At 53.3% G+C, this 17,738-nt stretch overlaps 1 protein-coding gene across 5 annotated transcripts in view; it reads right to left on the reverse strand.

Annotated features, from left to right (window-relative positions):
* Positions 1-17,738, reverse strand: part of DDX11 (DEAD/H-box helicase 11) — a 51,070-nt gene that overhangs the window by 5,371 nt on the left and 27,961 nt on the right. For 4 of the 5 annotated variants that reach the window (XM_075343647.1, XM_075343648.1, XM_075343645.1 and 1 more), the window contains exons 12-24: positions 15,966-16,045; positions 15,343-15,387; positions 14,754-14,821; positions 14,641-14,679; positions 13,951-14,071; positions 12,472-12,597; positions 12,068-12,180; positions 10,899-10,971; positions 10,026-10,129; positions 9,587-9,736; positions 7,961-8,029; positions 7,680-7,780; positions 7,508-7,592 (exon numbers count right to left, since the gene is read on the reverse strand). In XM_075343647.1, the coding sequence (XP_075199762.1) occupies positions 7,508-7,592; positions 7,680-7,780; positions 7,961-8,029; positions 9,587-9,736; positions 10,026-10,129; positions 10,899-10,971; positions 12,068-12,180; positions 12,472-12,597; positions 13,951-14,071; positions 14,641-14,679; positions 14,754-14,821; positions 15,343-15,387; positions 15,966-16,045 (1,174 nt within the window). The remainder of the gene's footprint in view (positions 1-7,507; positions 7,593-7,679; positions 7,781-7,960; positions 8,030-9,586; positions 9,737-10,025; positions 10,130-10,898; positions 10,972-12,067; positions 12,181-12,471; positions 12,598-13,950; positions 14,072-14,640; positions 14,680-14,753; positions 14,822-15,342; positions 15,388-15,965; positions 16,046-17,738) is intronic. The other variant, XM_075343646.1, reaches the window with a different exon arrangement.

Raw genomic sequence — 17,738 nt, forward strand, 5'->3', positions numbered from 1 at the left:
ATAGTGCGCACACCCTCCCATCATGGTATAGTGCGCACACCCTCCCATCATGGTATAGTGCGCACCCTCCCATCATGGTATAGTGCACACCCTCCTATCATTGTATAGTGCGCACACCCTCCCATCATGGTATAGTGCACACCCTCCCATCATGGTATAGTGCGCACCCTCCCATCATGGTATAGTGCACACCCTCCTATCATTGTATAGTGCGCACACCCTCCCATCATGGTATAGTGCACACCCTCCCATCATGGTATAGTGCGCACCCTCCCATCATGGTATAGTGCACACCCTCCTCTCATGGTATAGTGTGCACACCCTCCTATCATTGTATAGTGCGCACACCCTCCCATCATGGTATAGTGCACACCCTCCCATCATGGTATAGTGCACACCCTCCCATCATGGTATAGTGTGCACACCCTCCCATCATGGTATAGTGTGCACACCCTCCCATCATGGTATAGTGTGCACACCCTCCCATCATGGTATAGTGTGCACACCCTCCCATCATGGTATAGTGCACACCCTCCCATCATGGTATAGTGCACACCCTCCTCTCATGGTATAGTGTGCACACCCTCCTATCATTGTATAGTGCGCACACCCTCCCATCATGGTATAGTGCACACCCTCCCATCATGGTATAGTGTGCACACCCTCCCATCATGGTATAGTGTGCACACCCTCCTATCATTGTATAGTGCGCACACCCTCCCATCATGGTATAGTGCGCACACCCTCCCATCATGGTATAGTGCGCACACCCTCCCATCATGGTATAGTGCGCACACCCTCCTATCATGGTATAGTTTGCACACCCTCCTATCATTGTATAGTGCGCACACTCTCCCATCATGGTATAGTGCGCACACCCTCCCATCATGGTATAGTGCGCACACCCTCCCATCATGGTATAGTGCGCACACCCTCCCATCATGGTATAGTGCGCACACCCTCCCATCATGGTATAATGCGCACACCCTCCCATCATGGTATAGTGCGCACACCCTCCCATCATGGTATAATGCACACACCCTCCCAACATGGTATAGTGCGCACACCCTCCCATCATGGTATAATGCGCACCCCCTCCCATCATGGTGTAGTGCGCACACCCTCCTCTACCCTCCCATCATGGTATAGTGCGCGCACACCCTCCCATCATGGTATAATACGCACACCCTCCTATCATGGTATAGTGCGCACACCCTCCTCTCATGGTATAGTGCGCACACCCTCCTCTCATGGTGTAGTGCACACACCCTCCTCTACCCTCCCATCATGGTATAGTGCACACCCTCCCATCATGGTATAGTGCACACCCTCCCATCATGGTATAGTGTGCACACCCTCCCATCATGGTATAGTGCGCACACCCTCCCATCATGGTATAGTGCGCACACCCTCCCATCATGGTATAGTGCGCACACCCTCCCATCATGGTATAGTGCGCACACCCTCCCATCATGGTATAGTGCGCACACCCTCCCATCATGGTGTAGTGCGCACACCCTCCTCTACCCTCCCATCATGGTATAGTGCGCACACCCTCCTCTACCCTCCCATCATGGTATAGTGCGCACACCCTCCCATCATGGTATAGTGCGCACACCCTCCCATCATGGTATAGTGCGCACACCCTCCCATCATGGTATAGTGCGCACACCCTCCCATCATGGTATAGTGCGCACACCCTCCCATCATGGTATAGTGCGCACACCCTCCCATCATGGTATAGTGCGCACACCCTCCCATCATGGTATAGTGCGCACACCCTCCCATCATGGTATAGTGCGCACACCCTCCCATCATGGTATAGTGCGCACACCCTCCCATCATGGTATAGTGCGCACACCCTCCCATCATGGTATAGTGCGCACACCCTCCCATCATGGTGTAGTGCGCACACCCTCCTCTACCCTCCCATCATGGTATAGTGCGCACACCCTCCTATCATGGTATAGTGCGCACACCCTCCTCTCATGGTATAGTGCGCACACCCTCCCATCATGGTATAGTGCGCACACCCTCCCATCATGGTATAGTGCGCACACCCTCCCATCATGGTATAGTGCGCACACCCTCCCATCATGGTATAGTGCGCACACCCTCCCATCATGGTATAGTGCGCACACCCTCCCATCATGGTATAGTGCGCACACCCTCCCATCATGGTATAGTGCGCACACCCTCCCATCATGGTATAGTGCGCACACCCTCCCATCATGGTATAGTGCGCACACCCTCCCATCATGGTATAATGCGCACACCCTCCCATCATGGTATAATGCGCACACCCTCCCATCATGGTATAATGCGCACACCCTCCTATCATGGTATAGTGCACACCCACCTATCATTGTATAGTGCGCACACCCTCCCATCATGGTATAATGCGCACACCCTCCCATCATGGTATAGTGCGCACACCCTCCCATCATGGTATAGTGCGCACACCCTCCCATCATGGTATAGTGCGCACACCCTCCCATCATGGTATAGTGCGCACACCCTCCCATCATGGTATAGTGCGCACACCCTCCCATCATGGTATAATGCGCACACCCTCCCATCATGGTATAGTGCGCACACCCTCCCATCATGGTATAGTGCGCACACCCTCCCATCATGGTATAGTGCGCAAACCCTCCCATCATGGTATAATGCGCACACCCTCCCATCATGGTATAATGCGCACACCCTCCCATCATGGTATAGTGCGCACACCCTCCCATCATGGTATAATGCGCACACCCTCCCATCATGGTATAGTGCGCAAACCCTCCCATCATGGTATAGTGCGCACACCCTCCCATCATGGTATAGTGCGCACACCCTCCCATCATGGTATAGTGCGCACACCCTCCCATCATGGTATAGTGCGCACATCCTCCCATCATGGTATAGTGCGCACACCCTCCCATCATGGTATAGTGCGCACACCCTCCTCTCATGGTATAGTGCGCACACCCTCCTCTCATGGTATAGTGCGCACACCCTCCTCTCATGGTATAGTGCGCACACCCTCCCATCATGGTATAGTGCGCACACCCTCCCATCATGGTATAGTGCGCACACCCTCCTCTCATGGTATAGTGCGCACACCCTCCTCTCATGGTATAGTGCGCACACCCTCCTCTCATGGTATAGTGCGCACACCCTCCTCTCATGGTATAGTGCGCACACCCTCCTCTCATGGTATAGTGCGCACACCCTCCTCTCATGGTATAGTGCGCACACCCTCCCATCATGGTATACTGCGCACACCCTCCCATCATGGTATAGTGCGCACACCCTCCCATCATGGTATAGTGCGCACACCCTCCCATCATGGTATAGTGCGCACACCCTCCCATCATGGTATAGTGCGCACACCCTCCCATCATGGTATAGTGCGCACACCCTCCCATCATGGTATAGTGCGCACACCCTCCCATCATGGTATAGTGCGCACACCCTCCCATCATGGTATAGTGCGCACACCCTCCCATCATGGTATAGTGCGCACACCCTCCCATCATGGTATAGTGCGCACACCCTCCCATCATGGTATAGTGCGCACCCCCCTCCCATCATGGTGTAGTGCGCACACCCTCCTCTACCCTCCTATCATGGTATAGTGCGCACACCCTCCCATCATGGTATAATACGCACACCCTCCTATCATGGTATAGTGCGCACACCCTCCTCTCATGGTATAGCGCGCGCACCCTCCTCTCATGGTGTAGTGCGCACACCCTCCCATCATGGTATAGTGCACACACCCTCCTCTACCCTCCCATCATGGTATAGTGCACACCCTCCCATCATGGTATAGTGCACACCCTCCCATCATGGTATAGTGCACACACCCTCCCATCATGGTATAGTGCGCACACCCTCCCATCATGGTATAGTGCGCACACCCTCCCATCATGGTATAGTGCGCACACCCTCCCATCATGGTATAGTGCGCACACCCTCCCATCATGGTATAATGCGCACACCCTCCCATCATGGTATAGTGCGCACACCCTCCCATCATGGTATAGTGCGCACACCCTCCCATCATGGTATAGTGCGCACACCCTCCCATCATGGTATAGTGCGCACACCCTCCCATCATGGTATAGTGCGCACACCCTCCCATCATGGTATAATGCGCACACCCTCCCATCATGGTATAGTGCGCACACCCTCCCATCATGGTATAATGCGCACCCTCCCATCATGGTGTAGTGCGCACACCCTCCTCTACCCTCCTATCATGGTATAGTGCGCACACCCTCCCATCATGGTATAGTGCGCACACCCTCCTCTCATGGTGTAGTGCGCACACCCTCCTATCATGGTATAGTGCACACCCTCCTCTCATGGTATAGTGCGCACACCCTCCTCTCATGGTGTAGTGCGCACACCCTCCCATCATGGTATAATGCGCACACCCTCCCATCATGGTATAGTGTGCACACTCTCCTCTACCCTCCTATCATGGTATAGTGCACACCCTCCTCTCATGGTATAGTGCGCACACCCTCCTATCATGGTATAGTGCTCACACCCTCCCATCATGGTATAGTGCGCACACCCTCCTATCATGGTATAGTGCACACCCTCCTATCATGGTATAGTGCACACACCCTCCCATCATGGTATAGTGCACACCCTCCCATCATGGTATAGTGTGCACACTCTCCTCTACCCTCCTATCATGGTATAGTGCGCACACCCTCCTCTCATGGTATAGTGCGCACACCCTCCCATCATGGTATAATGCGCACACCCTCCCATCATGGTATAGTGCGCACACCCTCCCATCATGGTATAGTGCGCACACCCTCCCATCATGGTATAGTGCACACCCTCCTCTCATGGTATAGTGCACACATCCTCCTATCATGGTATAGTGCACACCCTCCTCTCATGGTATAGTGCTCACACCCTCCCATCATGGTATAATGCGCACACCCTCCCATCATGGTATAATGCGCACACCCTCCCATCATGGTATAATGCGCACACCCTCCTATCATGGTATAGTGCACACCCTCCTCTCATGGTATAGTTTGCACACCCTCCTATCATTGTATAGTGCTCACACCCTCCTCTACCCTCCTATCATGGTATAGTGCTCACACCCTCCTCTACCCTCCTATCATGGTATAGTGCACACCCTCCTCTCATGGTATAGTTTGCACACCCTCCTATCATTGTATAGTGCGCACACCCTCCCATCATGGTATAGTGCGCACACCCTCCCATCATGGTATAGTGCGCACACCCTCCCATCATGGTATAGTGCACACCCTCCTCTACCCTCCTATCATGGTATAGTGCACACCCTCCTCTCATGGTATAGTTTGCACACCCTCCTATCATTGTATAGTGCGCACACCCTCCCATCATGGTATAGTGCACACCCTCCCATCATGGTATAGTGCGCACACCCTCCCATCATGGTATAGTGCGCACACCCTCCCATCATGGTATAGTGCACACCCTCCTCTCATGGTATAGTGCGCACACCCTCCTCTCATGGTATAGTGCACACCCTCCCATCATGGTATAGTGCGCACACCCTCCCATCATGGTATAGTGCGCACACCCTCCCATCATGGTATAGTGCACACCCTCCCATCATGGTATAGTGCGCACACCCTCCCATCATGGTATAGTGCGCACACCCTCCCATCATGGTATAGTGCGCACACCCTCCCATCATGGTATAATGCGCACACCCTCCTATCATGGTATAGTGCGCACACCCTCCCATCATGGTATAGTGCGCACACCCTCCCATCATGGTATAATGCGCACACCCTCCCATCATGGTATAGTGCGCACACCCTCCCATCATGGTATAGTGCGCACACCCTCCCATCATGGTATAATGCGCACACCCTCCCATCATGGTATAGTGCGCACACCCTCCCATCATGGTATAATGCGCACACCCTCCTATCATGGTATAGTGCGCACACCCTCCCATCATGGTATAATGCGCACCCCCTCCCATCATGGTGTAGTGCACACCCTCCTCTACCCTCCCATCATGGTATAGTGCACACCCTCCCATCATGGTATAGTGCACACACCCTCCTCTACCCTCCCATCATGGTATAGTGCACACCCTCCCATCATGGTATAGTGCGCACACCCTCCCATCATGGTATAGTGCGCACACCCTCCCATCATGGTATAGTGCGCACACCCTCCCATCATGGTATAGTGCGCACACCCTCCCATCATGGTATAGTGCGCACACCCTCCCATCATGGTATAATGCGCACACCCTCCTATCATGGTATAGTGCGCACACCCTCCATTCATGGTATAATGCGCACACCCTCCCATCATGGTATAATGCGCACCCTCCCATCATGGTGTAGTGCGCACACCCTCCTATCATGGTATAGTGCACACCCTCCTCTCATGGTATAGTGCGCACACCCTCCTCTCATGGTGTAGTGCGCACACCCTCCTCTCATGGTGTAGTGCGCACACCCTCCCATCATGGTATAATGCGCACACCCTCCCATCATGGTATAGTGCACACCCTCCTATCATGGTATAGTGCACACACCCTCCTCTCATGGTATAATGCGCACACCCTCCCATCATGGTATAATGCGCACACCCTCCCATCATAGTATAGTGCACACCCTCCTCTCATGGTATAGTGCACACCCTCCTCTCATGGTATAATACGCACACCCTCCTCTCATGGTATAGTGCACACCCTCCTCTCATGGTATAGTGCGCACACCCTCCCATCATGGTATAGTGCGCACACCCTCCTCTCATGGTATAGTGCGCACACCCTCCCATCATGGTATAGGCGCACACCCTCCTCTCATGGTATAGTGCGCACACCCTCCTCTCATGGTATAGTGCGCACACCCTCCTCTCATGGTATAGTGCGCACACCCTCCTCTCATGGTATAGTGCACACCCTCCTCTACTCTCCTATCATGGTATAGGCGCACACCCTCCTCTCATGGTATAGTGCGCACACCCTCCTCTCATGGTATAGTGCACACCCTCCTCTACCCTCCTATCATGGTATAGGCGCACACCCTCCTCTCATGGTATAGTGCACACCCTCCTCTACCCTCCTATCATGGTATAGGCGCACACCCTCCTCTCATGGTATAGTGCGCACACCCTCCTATCATGGTATAGTGCACACCCCCTCCTCTCATGGTATAGGCGCACACCCTCCTCTCATGGTATAGTGCGCACACCCTCCTCTCATGGTATAGTGCGCATACCCTCCTCTCATGGTATAGTGCGCACACCCTCCTCTCATGGTATAGTGCGCACACACCCCCATCATGGTATAGTGCACACACCCCCATCATGGTATAGGCGCACACCCTCCTCTCATGGTATAGTGCACACCCTCCTCTACCCTCCTATCATGGTATAGTGCACACCCTCCTCTACCCTCCTATCATGGTATAGTGCACACCCTCCTCTCATGGTATAGTGCTCATCACTGGCACAGAGCGGCCGTCGTTACCAGCGTGTGATCCAGGTACGACATCTTCTCCTGCAGCTCGGGGGACCGGATATTGGGGTACGGCATTCCCACCATCACAACGCACCTGCACACGGCACCAACAAAACCAGCAACAATTAGGTTGGGAATTCGGGAGGGAGCAGGAAACAAATCTCCGAGCGCAGACACCGACCGGCCCAAGTCATCGGAGAAGTTGATTCCTTCGCTCATTTTTCCTCCGACCACAGAGAACAGCAGCGCTCCGGTCACGGGTCCCGCGCTGCGTCCTGAGAGCTGGGGGGGGAAGGGTCCAGAAGTCAGAGGATCCGGCGAGTGACGGTGAAGATCGGAGCTGACGCCGGTGACTGCTGCGCTCTAATTACCGCGCACTTGTTATTAAGGAGCCGTCATTAATATAAGAGGCTGCGGAGAATCTGACAAGTGGTAATCACCGCAGCACGCACCGCCCCTCACCTGGATGCACCGCGAGTACTCGCTCAGGACCCGCTCCACGTCACTCGCCCGCCGCGGCTCCTGAAATATCTGCAACACGCAAGAAGAGTCACCAAAACAATAGCACAGACGCAGTACTCAGCTCATCCGGAGCTGTATTCACAGGCTACAGGCCTGAGCGCTGCTGTGAAGCACATTCATTCCCTGGATCGGAAAATGGGACCCACAATAATCACCCGAGCGACGCAGTGTCACTAACCGAGCCCAGAATATGTATTATACTCCAGAGCTGCACTCACTATTCTGCTGGTGCAGTCACTGTGTACATACATTACATTACTGATCCTGAGTCACCTCCTGTATTATACTCCAGAGCTGCACTCACTATTCTGCTGGTGCAGTCACTGTGTACATACATTACATTACTGATCCTGAGTCACCTCCTGTATTATACTCCAGAGCTGCACTCACTATTCTGCTGGTGCAGTCACTGTGTACATACATTACATTACTGATCCTGAGTTACCTCCTGTATTATACTCCAGAGCTGCACTCACTATTCTGCTGGTGCAGTCACTGTGTACATACATTACATTACTGATCCTGAGTTACCTCCTGTATTATACTCCAGAGCTGCACTCACTATTCTGCTGGTGCAGACACTGTGTACATACATTACATTACTGATCCTAAGTTACCTCCTGTACTATACTCCAGAGCTGCACTCACTATTCTGCTGGTGCAGTCACTGTGTACATACATGACATTACTGATCCTGAGTTACCTCCTGTATTATACCCCAGAGCTGCACTCACTATTCTGCTGGTGCAGTCACTGTGTACATACATTACTGATCCTAAGTTACCTCCTGTATTATACTCCAGAGCTGCACTCGCTATTCTGCTGGTACAGTCACTGTGTACATACATTACATTACTGATCCTGAGTTACCTCCTGTATTATACCCCAGAGCTGCACTCACTATTCTGCTGGTACAGTCACTGTGTACATACATTACATTACTGATCCTGAGTTACCTCCTGTATTATACCCCAGAGCTGCACTCGCTATTCTGCTGGTACAGTCACTGTGTACATACATTACATTACTGATACTGAGTTACATCCTGTATTATACTCCAGAGCTGCACTCACTATTCTGCTGGTGCAGTCACCGTGTACATACATTACTGATCCTAATTTACCTCATGTATTATCCTCCAGAGCTGCACTCACTATTCTAGTGGTGCAGTCACCGTGCACATACATTACATTACTGATCCTGTTACCTTCTGTATTATACTCCAGAGCTGCACTCACTATTCTGCTGGTGCAGTCACTGTATATACATTACATTACTGATGCTGTATTATACTCCAGAGCCGCACTCACTATTCTGGTGGAGAAGTCACTGTGTACATACATTACATTACTGATCCTGAGTTACCTCCTGTATTATACTCCAGAGCTGCACTCACTATTCTGCTGGTGCAGTCACTGTGTACATACATTACATTACTGATCCTGAGTTACCTCCTGTATTATCCTCCAGAGCTGCACTCACTATTCTGCTGGTGCAGTCACTGTGTACAGACATTACTGATGCTGTATTATACTCCAGAGCTGCGCTCGTCGCCCCGTCACAGACCTTTTTCTTTGTGGCCAGCCTCTTCGTCAGTCCCGTCTTCTCCCAGTGATCCAGGATCAGCCTCTCATACTCGTAAGAAGGGAAGAAGCAGACGAGACCGCCCGGGACCACGTTGCACAGGTTCACCAGAGTGCGCCCGGTCTCGTCCATCTGCAGACACACGCGGATGTGACGGATGAGACACTTATTACTGGTTCCTATGGGGGCACAATTGGGCTTTCTCCTTTGGGTGTGAAGATATTTGCAAACACTATTTTGCTACGCTGCAAAAACAAAAAAGTGGAAACCCACCGTATTGTGTGCACAGCTCCGATGCAGAGCGATGCTGGGGGTGTATGCAGGAGCGCTCACACGCGGGAGGGGGGAATGTGGCGCCAGTTCTCTTATTTTACATTATAAGGCGATTGTTACGGCCGAGAATCGCGCATTGGCGACTTACCGTATCCGGCCGGCCCCGCCTCTCGTAGGTGAATTCAAGCTGCTGATTGGTCGGCCCGCTGCACAGCACTATGGGTAGTATATTTTCAGGTGGAATCACATGACCTGCGGATAATGAAGCAGTGAGGTAAGACCGGGCAGCGAGCGGAGGACATGACAGACGGCGGCGCAGGCAGCGAGCGGAGGACATGACAGACGGCAACACAGGCAGCGAGCGGAGGACACGACAGATGGCAACGCAGGCAGCAAGCGGAGGACAGGACAGACGGCAACACAGGCAGCGAGCAGAGGACATGACAGACGGCAATGCAGGCAGCGAGCGGAGGACATGACAGATGGCAACACAGGCAGCGAGCAGAGGACACGACAGATGGCAACGCAGGCAGCGAGCGGAGGACATGACAGATGGCAGCGCAGGCAGCGAGCGGAGGACACGACAGACGGCGGCGCAGGCAGCGAGCGGAGGACACGACAGACGGCGGCGCAGGCAGTGAGCGGAGGACACGACAGACGGCGGCGCAGGCAGCGAGCGGAGGACACGACAGACGGCGGCGCAGGCAGCGAGCGGAGGACACGACAGACGGCAGCGCAGGCAACGAGCGGAGGACACGACAGACGGCAATGCAGGCAGCGAGCGGAGGACACGACAGACGCCAGCGCAGGCAGCGAGCGGAGGACACGACAGATGGCAACGCAGGCAGCGAGCAGAGGACATGACAGACGGCAGCGCAGGCAGCGAGCGGAGGACACGACAGACGGCAACACAGGCAGCGAGCCGAGGACATGACAGACGGCAACACAGGCAGCGAGCGGAGGACACGACAGACGCCAGCGCAGGCAGCGAGCGGAGGACACGACAGACAGCGGCACTCACCACACGAGAACTCGACTATCCTCTCCGGCTCCAGTCCGGCCGCTGCAAACAACTGCTGCTTAAAGTCAGAAACCTGCGAATGAGCAGAAACAAAAATGTCGGGGGACACGTCACCTCCTCTGATCACTGCTCTGCCCCCGAGCGAATAATGTGGGGGACACGTCACCTCCTCTGATCACTGCTCTGCCCCCGAGCGAATAATGTGGGGGACACGTCACTTCCTCTGATCACTGCTCTGCCCCCGAGCGAATAATGTGGGGGACACGTCACCTCCTCTGATCACTGCTCTGCCCCCGAGCGAATAATGTGGGGGACACGTCACTTCCTCTGATCACTGCTCTGCCCCCGAGCGAATAATGTGGGGGACACGTCACCTCCTCTGATCACTGCTCTGCCCCCGGGGGAATAATGTCGGGGGACACGTCACCTCCTCTGATCACTGCTCTGCCCCCGAGGGAATAATGTCGGGGGACACGTCACCTCCTCTGATCACTGCCCTGCCCCCGAGCGAATAATGTGGGGGACACGTCACCTCCTCTGATCACTGCTCTGCCCCCGGGGGAATAATGTCGGGGGACACGTCACCTCCTCTGATCACTGCTCTTCCCCCGAGCGAATAATGTGGGGGACACGTCACCTCCTCTGATCACTGCTCTGCCCCCAAGCGAATAATGTGGGGGACACGTCACCTGCTCTGATCACTGCTCTGCCCCCGGGGGAATAATGTGGGTGACACGTCACCTGCTCTGATCACTGCTCTGCCCCCGAGCGAATAATGTGGGGGACACGTCACCTGCTCTGATCACTGCTCTGCCCCCGAGCGAATAATGTGGGGGACACGTCACCTGCTCTGATCACTGCTCTGCCCCCGGGGGAATAATGTCGGGGACACATCACCTCCTCTGATCACTGCTCTGCCCCCGAGGGAATAATGGCCGGGATCACAGCTTTCTCTGATCCTGGCTCCTGCAGCAAAGTCATAGGAACGGCACATGTGCGAGATCCCCGCTCCAGACCTTGTGTATCCATCAGAAAGGGGTTAATACCGAGTGTGTGGGGTCACGTCGGCCCCATGTACGGAGACGTGGCGGAGCTTTTTCTGCAGAGACACAGAATCCTGATCTGGAGACTCTGGTGACAGGAGATCTAGGTCACAGTCGTGCGCTCACCGGCTGCATCGTCCCCCCAGCGATGATCACAGAGCGGCAATCCTTCAGGACCTCAGCGAAATGTACGGCGGGGTTCAGCATCAGGAACTTCAGACTGCTCCGCGCCACCGTATCTGTGGGGACAGAAAACGTCATATCCCTGCGGGGACAGAAGACGTCACATCCCTGCGCGGACAGAGGACGCCACATCCCTGCGGGGACAGAAGACGTCACATCCCTGCGCGGACAGAGGAAGTCACATCCCTGCGGGGAGAGAGGACGTCACATCCCTGCGCGGACAGAGGAAGTCACATCCCTGCGGGGAGAGAGGACGTCACATCCCTGAGGGGACAGAGGACATCACATCCCTGAGGGGAAAGAGGACGTCACATCCCTGCAGGGACAGAGGACGTCACATGTCTGACCTTGGAGCTGCACCAGGACACGGCCATCTTGGTTGGCATTGGTCAGTGCAGAGAGGAAGCTTTCAATCTGCATCAGGGGCGAAGCGGAACGCACCGCACCAACCTCCTGCACATCATCAGCCGAGCCTGCAACAGTAACACATCAGTGTAAACATATATACCTGTACCACCGCTCTGTATACAGGGAGCTCCCCCTAGTGGTGGCTGCAGACAGGATCTTATCATGTATCTCTGTATACAGGGAGCTCCCCCTAGTGGTGGCTGCAGACAGGATCTTATCATGTATCTCTGTATACAGGGAGCTCCCCCTAGTGGTGGCTGCAGACAGGATCTTATCATGTATCTCTGTATACAGGGAGCTCCCCCTAGTGGTGACTGCAGACAGGATCTTATCATGTATCTCTGTATACAGGGATCTCCCCCTAGTGGTGGCTGCAGACAGGATCTTATCATGTATCTCTGTATACAGGGAGCTCCCCCTAGTGGTGACTGCAGACAGGATCTTATCATGTGTCTCTGTATACAGGGATCTCCCCCTAGTGGTGGCTGCAGACAGGATCTTATCATGTGTCTCTGTATACAGGGATCTCCCCCTAGTGGTGGCTGCAGACAGGATCTTATCATGTATCTCTGTATACAGGGAGCTCCCCCAAGTGGTGGCTATAGACAGGATCTTATCATGTATCTCTGTATACAGGGAGCTCCCCCTAGTGGTGGCTATAGACAGGATCTTATCATGTATCTCTGTATACAGGGAGCTCCCCCTAGTGGTGGCTGCAGACAGGATCTTATCATGTATCTCTGTATACAGGGAGCTCCCCCTAGTGGTGGCAGCAGACATGATCTTATCATGTATCTCTGTATACAGGGAGCTCCCCCTAGTGGTGGCTGCAGACAGGATCTTATCATGTATCTCTGTATACAGGGAGCTCCCCCTAGTGGTGGCTGCAGACAGGATCTTATCATGTATCTCTGTATACAGGGAGCTCCCCCTAGTGGTGACTGCAGACAGGATCTTATCATGTATCTCTGTATACAGGGAGCTCCCCCTAGTGGTGACTGCAGACAGGATCTTATCATGTATCTCTGTATACAGGGAGCTCCCCCTAGTGGTGGCTGCAGACAGGATCTTATCAGGTATCTCTGTATACAGGGAGCTCCCCCTAGTGGTGGCTGCAGACAGGATCTTATCATGTATCTCTGTATACAGGGAGCTCCCCCTAGTGGTGGCTGCAGACAGGATCTTATCATGTATCTCTGTATACAGGGAGCTCCCCCTAGTGGTGGCTGCAGACAGGATCTTATCATGTATCTCTGTATACAGGGAGCTCCCCCTAGTGGTGACTGCAGACAGGATCTTATCATGTATCTCTGTATACAGGGAGCTCCCCCTAGTGGTGACTGCAGACAGGTTTGTTTCTCCCCCGGTTCCTACCCTTGCGCTCAGCACAGTACCCCCGGTATCGCTCGGTGTCTCACCGTTTCTCTGTGTTTTCTGGGTCAGGTTCTGTAGATACTCCTGTAATCCTCCGGTTTTGGCGTCCTCCTTCCCTGGGGTAACAATGGTCGCGCCTCTAAAATGCTCAGTGAAGCCAGACAACTAGTGCAGAGAAAAGATCAATGACACAAGGACCGGACGATCGCACGTGACCGCCGACACCGAGAGACGCCGCGATAGGATTGATGATAACGTTTTTTTCTTGTTGTTTTTTTAATGGTAAATGTCTTTATTTTTTAATTGGGAAAGAGTCTACAGCCTGTATACAGCGTATATACCCCCATATAGTATATATACCCCCCGTACAGTGTATATACCCCCATATAGTATATATAACCCCCTGTACAGTGTATATACCCCCATATAGTATATATACCCCCCGTACAGTGTATACACCCCTTATATAGTATATATAACCCCCTGTACAGTGTATATACCCCCTGTATAGTGTATATACCCCCTGTATAGTGTATATACCCCCCTATACAGTGTATATACCCCCCTGTACAATGTATATACCCCCTTACAGTGTATATACCCCCCTTACAGTGTATATACCGCTCTGTACAGTGTATATACCCCCTGTACAGTGTATATACCCCCCTGTACAGTGTATATACCCCTCTGTACAGTGTATATACCGCTCTGTACAGTGTATACTGGTCTCTCACCTTCCGGCTGATCATGCTTTTCGCACAGTATCTCTGCACCTGTGTGGAGAGGACGGAGGACGTCACCGCGAGCTGCAGACATGACAGGAGGATGGGACTCGGAGGATCGTTACCTTGAAGAGGTTGATGTTGTCCACGAGACTGAAGAAGAAGAAATCATTGATGGATCTGAGCGCGGTGCCTGCGAAGAAGCAGAGGACGACACAATGTGAGGGCTGAGCCGCAGAGACATCTCTGCCTCCTGTCCCTGCAGCAGCCGAGGCCTCTGACCCCCGCCCGTCTCCGGACCTGTGCACACCACGGTGAGATCACGCGGCAGTTCTCCCTCGTCTGTCACTGAGGTATCTGAAGCACCGCCATACGGGCCCCGCACCGCCATACAGGCCCCGCACCGCCAAACGGGCCCCGCACCGCCAAACGGGCCCCGCACCGCCATACGGGCCCCGCACCGCCATACGGGCCCCGCACCGCCATTCGGGCCCCGCACAGCCAAACGGGCCCCGCACCGCCATACGGGCCCCGCACCGCCATACACGCCCCGCACCGCCATACAGGCCCCGCACCGCCATACAGGCCCCGCACCGTCATACAGGCCCCGCAGCGCCATACAGGCCCCGCACCGCCATACAGGCCCCGCACCGTCATACAGGCCCCGCAGCGCCATACAGGCCCCGCAGCACAGGCGTCCTCATCATTACTCACCGGGCTGCGACACTTTCTGGAAGTTTGGGTTCTGCTTCACGTTCCCTGTAAGACATGAGGTTATCTGTGAAGAGCACGGTGAAGTCAGAGCCGAAATCTGCAGGAGCGTGACCGGAGCAGCCGCCGGCGGGATCAGTGCCTCTGGCGGGATCAGTGCCTCCGGCGGGCGGGATCAGTGCCTCCCGCGGGATCAGTGCCTCCGGCGGGATCAGTGCCACCGGCGGGCGGGATCAGTGCCTCCGGCGGGCGGGATCAGTGTCTCCGGCGGGATCAGTGCCTCCGGTGGGATCAGTGCCTCCGGTGGGATCAGTGCCTCCGGCGGGATCAGTGCCTCAGGCGGGTGGGATCAGTGCCTCCGGCGGGATCAGTGCCTCCAGCGGGATCAGTGCCTCCGGCGGGATCACTGCCTCCAGCGGGACCCAGACCCGTGTGTGTGGTTTTCCCGCGTGTCTCGGATACGTGGATCTTGTGCTGGTGGCTCTGACTGTTCAGCGAGCGGCGGCAGGACACGTCTGTGCCAGGGACACGGGTCCAGATAAGTGACAGCAAGAAACCGGCGAAAATCAGCAGCAGAAAAAGCCGAGGTTCATGTGCGGCACCCGGGACCCCCACCAAAACCTCACCTCCGAGGGCCCCCACAAACTTCTCCAACAGGAACAGAATCTGCTTTATGTACATCAGGTTTTTTGCCTTCAGCCGACTCCTGTGAATGTAAGAAAGTCTGGATGTGAGTGCAATACAAAGTGTACACTAGTCACATCCAGAGCTGCACTCATAATTCTGCAGGATCAGTACAGGATGTATGTACACAGTGACTGCACCAGCAGAATAGTGAGTGCAGCTCTGGAGTATAATACAGGAGGTAACTCAGGATCAGTAATGTAATATATGTACACAGTGACTGCACCAGCAGAATAGTGAGTGCAGCTCTGGAGTATAATACAGGAGGTAACTCAGGATCAGTAATGTATGTACACAGTGACTGCACCAGCAGAATAGTGAGTGCAGCTCTGGAGTATAATACAGGAGGTAACTCAGGATCAGTAATGTATGTACACAGTGACTGCACCAGCAGAATAGTGAGTGCAGCTCTGGAGTATAATACAGGAGGTAACTCAGGATCAGTAATGTAATGTATGTACACAGTGACTGCACCAGCAGAATAGTGAGTGCAGCTCTGGAGTGTAATACAGGAGGTAACTCAGGATCAGTAATGTAATGTATGTACACAGTGACTGCACCAGCAGAATAGTGAGTGCAGCTCTGGAGTGTAATACAGGAGGTAACTCAGGATCAGTAATGTAATGTATGTACACAGTGACTGCACCAGCAGAATAGTGAGTGCAGCTCTGGAGTATAATACAGGAGGTAACTCAGGATCAGTAATGTAATGTATGTATACAGTGACTGCACCAGCAGAATAGTGAGTGCAGCTCTGGAGTATAATACAGGAGGTAACTCAGGATCAGTAATGTATGTACACAGTGACTGCACCAGCAGCATAGTGAGTGCAGCTCTGGAGTATAATACAGGAGGTAACTCAGGATCAGTAATGTAATGTATGTACACAGTGACTGCACCAGCAGAATAGTGAGTGCAGCTCTGGAGTATAATACAGGAGGTAACTCAGGATCAGTAATGTAATGTATGTACGCAGTGACTGCACCAGCAGAATAGTGAGTGCAGCTCTGGAGGAAAATACAGGAGGTAACTCAGGATCAGTAATGTAATGTATGTACACAGTGACTGCACCAGCAGAATAGTGAGTGCAGCTCTGGAGTATAATACAGGAGGTAACTCAGGATCAGTAATGTAATGTATGTATACAGTGACTGCACCAGCAGAATAGTGAGTGCAGCTCTGGAGTATAATACAGGAGGTAACTCAGGATCAGTAATGTATGTACACAGTGACTGCACCAGCAGAATAGTGAGTGCAGCTCTGGAGTATAATACAGGAGGTAACTCAGGATCAGTAATGTAATGTATGTACACAGTGACTGCACCAGCAGAATAGTGAGTGCAGCTCTGGAGGAAAATACAGGAGGTAACTCAGGATCAGTAATGTAATGTATGTACACAGTGACTGCACCAGCAGAATAGTGAGTGCAGCTCTGGAGTATAATACAGGAGGTAAAGTGAGTGCAGCTCTGGAGTATAATACAGGAGGTAACTCAGGATCATTAATGTAATGTATGTACACAGTGACTGCACCAGCGGAATAGTGAGTGCAGCTCTGGGTATAATATAGGAGGTAACTCAGGATCAGTAACGTAATGTATGTACACAGTGACTGTAACAGCAGAATAGTGAGTGCAGCTCTGGAGTATAATACAGGAGGTAACTCAGGATCAGTAATGTAATGTATGTACACAGTGACTGCACCAGCAGAATAGT

The sequence above is a fragment of the Anomaloglossus baeobatrachus genome, chromosome 4 (genome assembly GCF_048569485.1).
Source record: "Anomaloglossus baeobatrachus isolate aAnoBae1 chromosome 4, aAnoBae1.hap1, whole genome shotgun sequence".
NCBI classification, from domain to species: Eukaryota; Metazoa; Chordata; class Amphibia; order Anura; family Aromobatidae; genus Anomaloglossus; species Anomaloglossus baeobatrachus.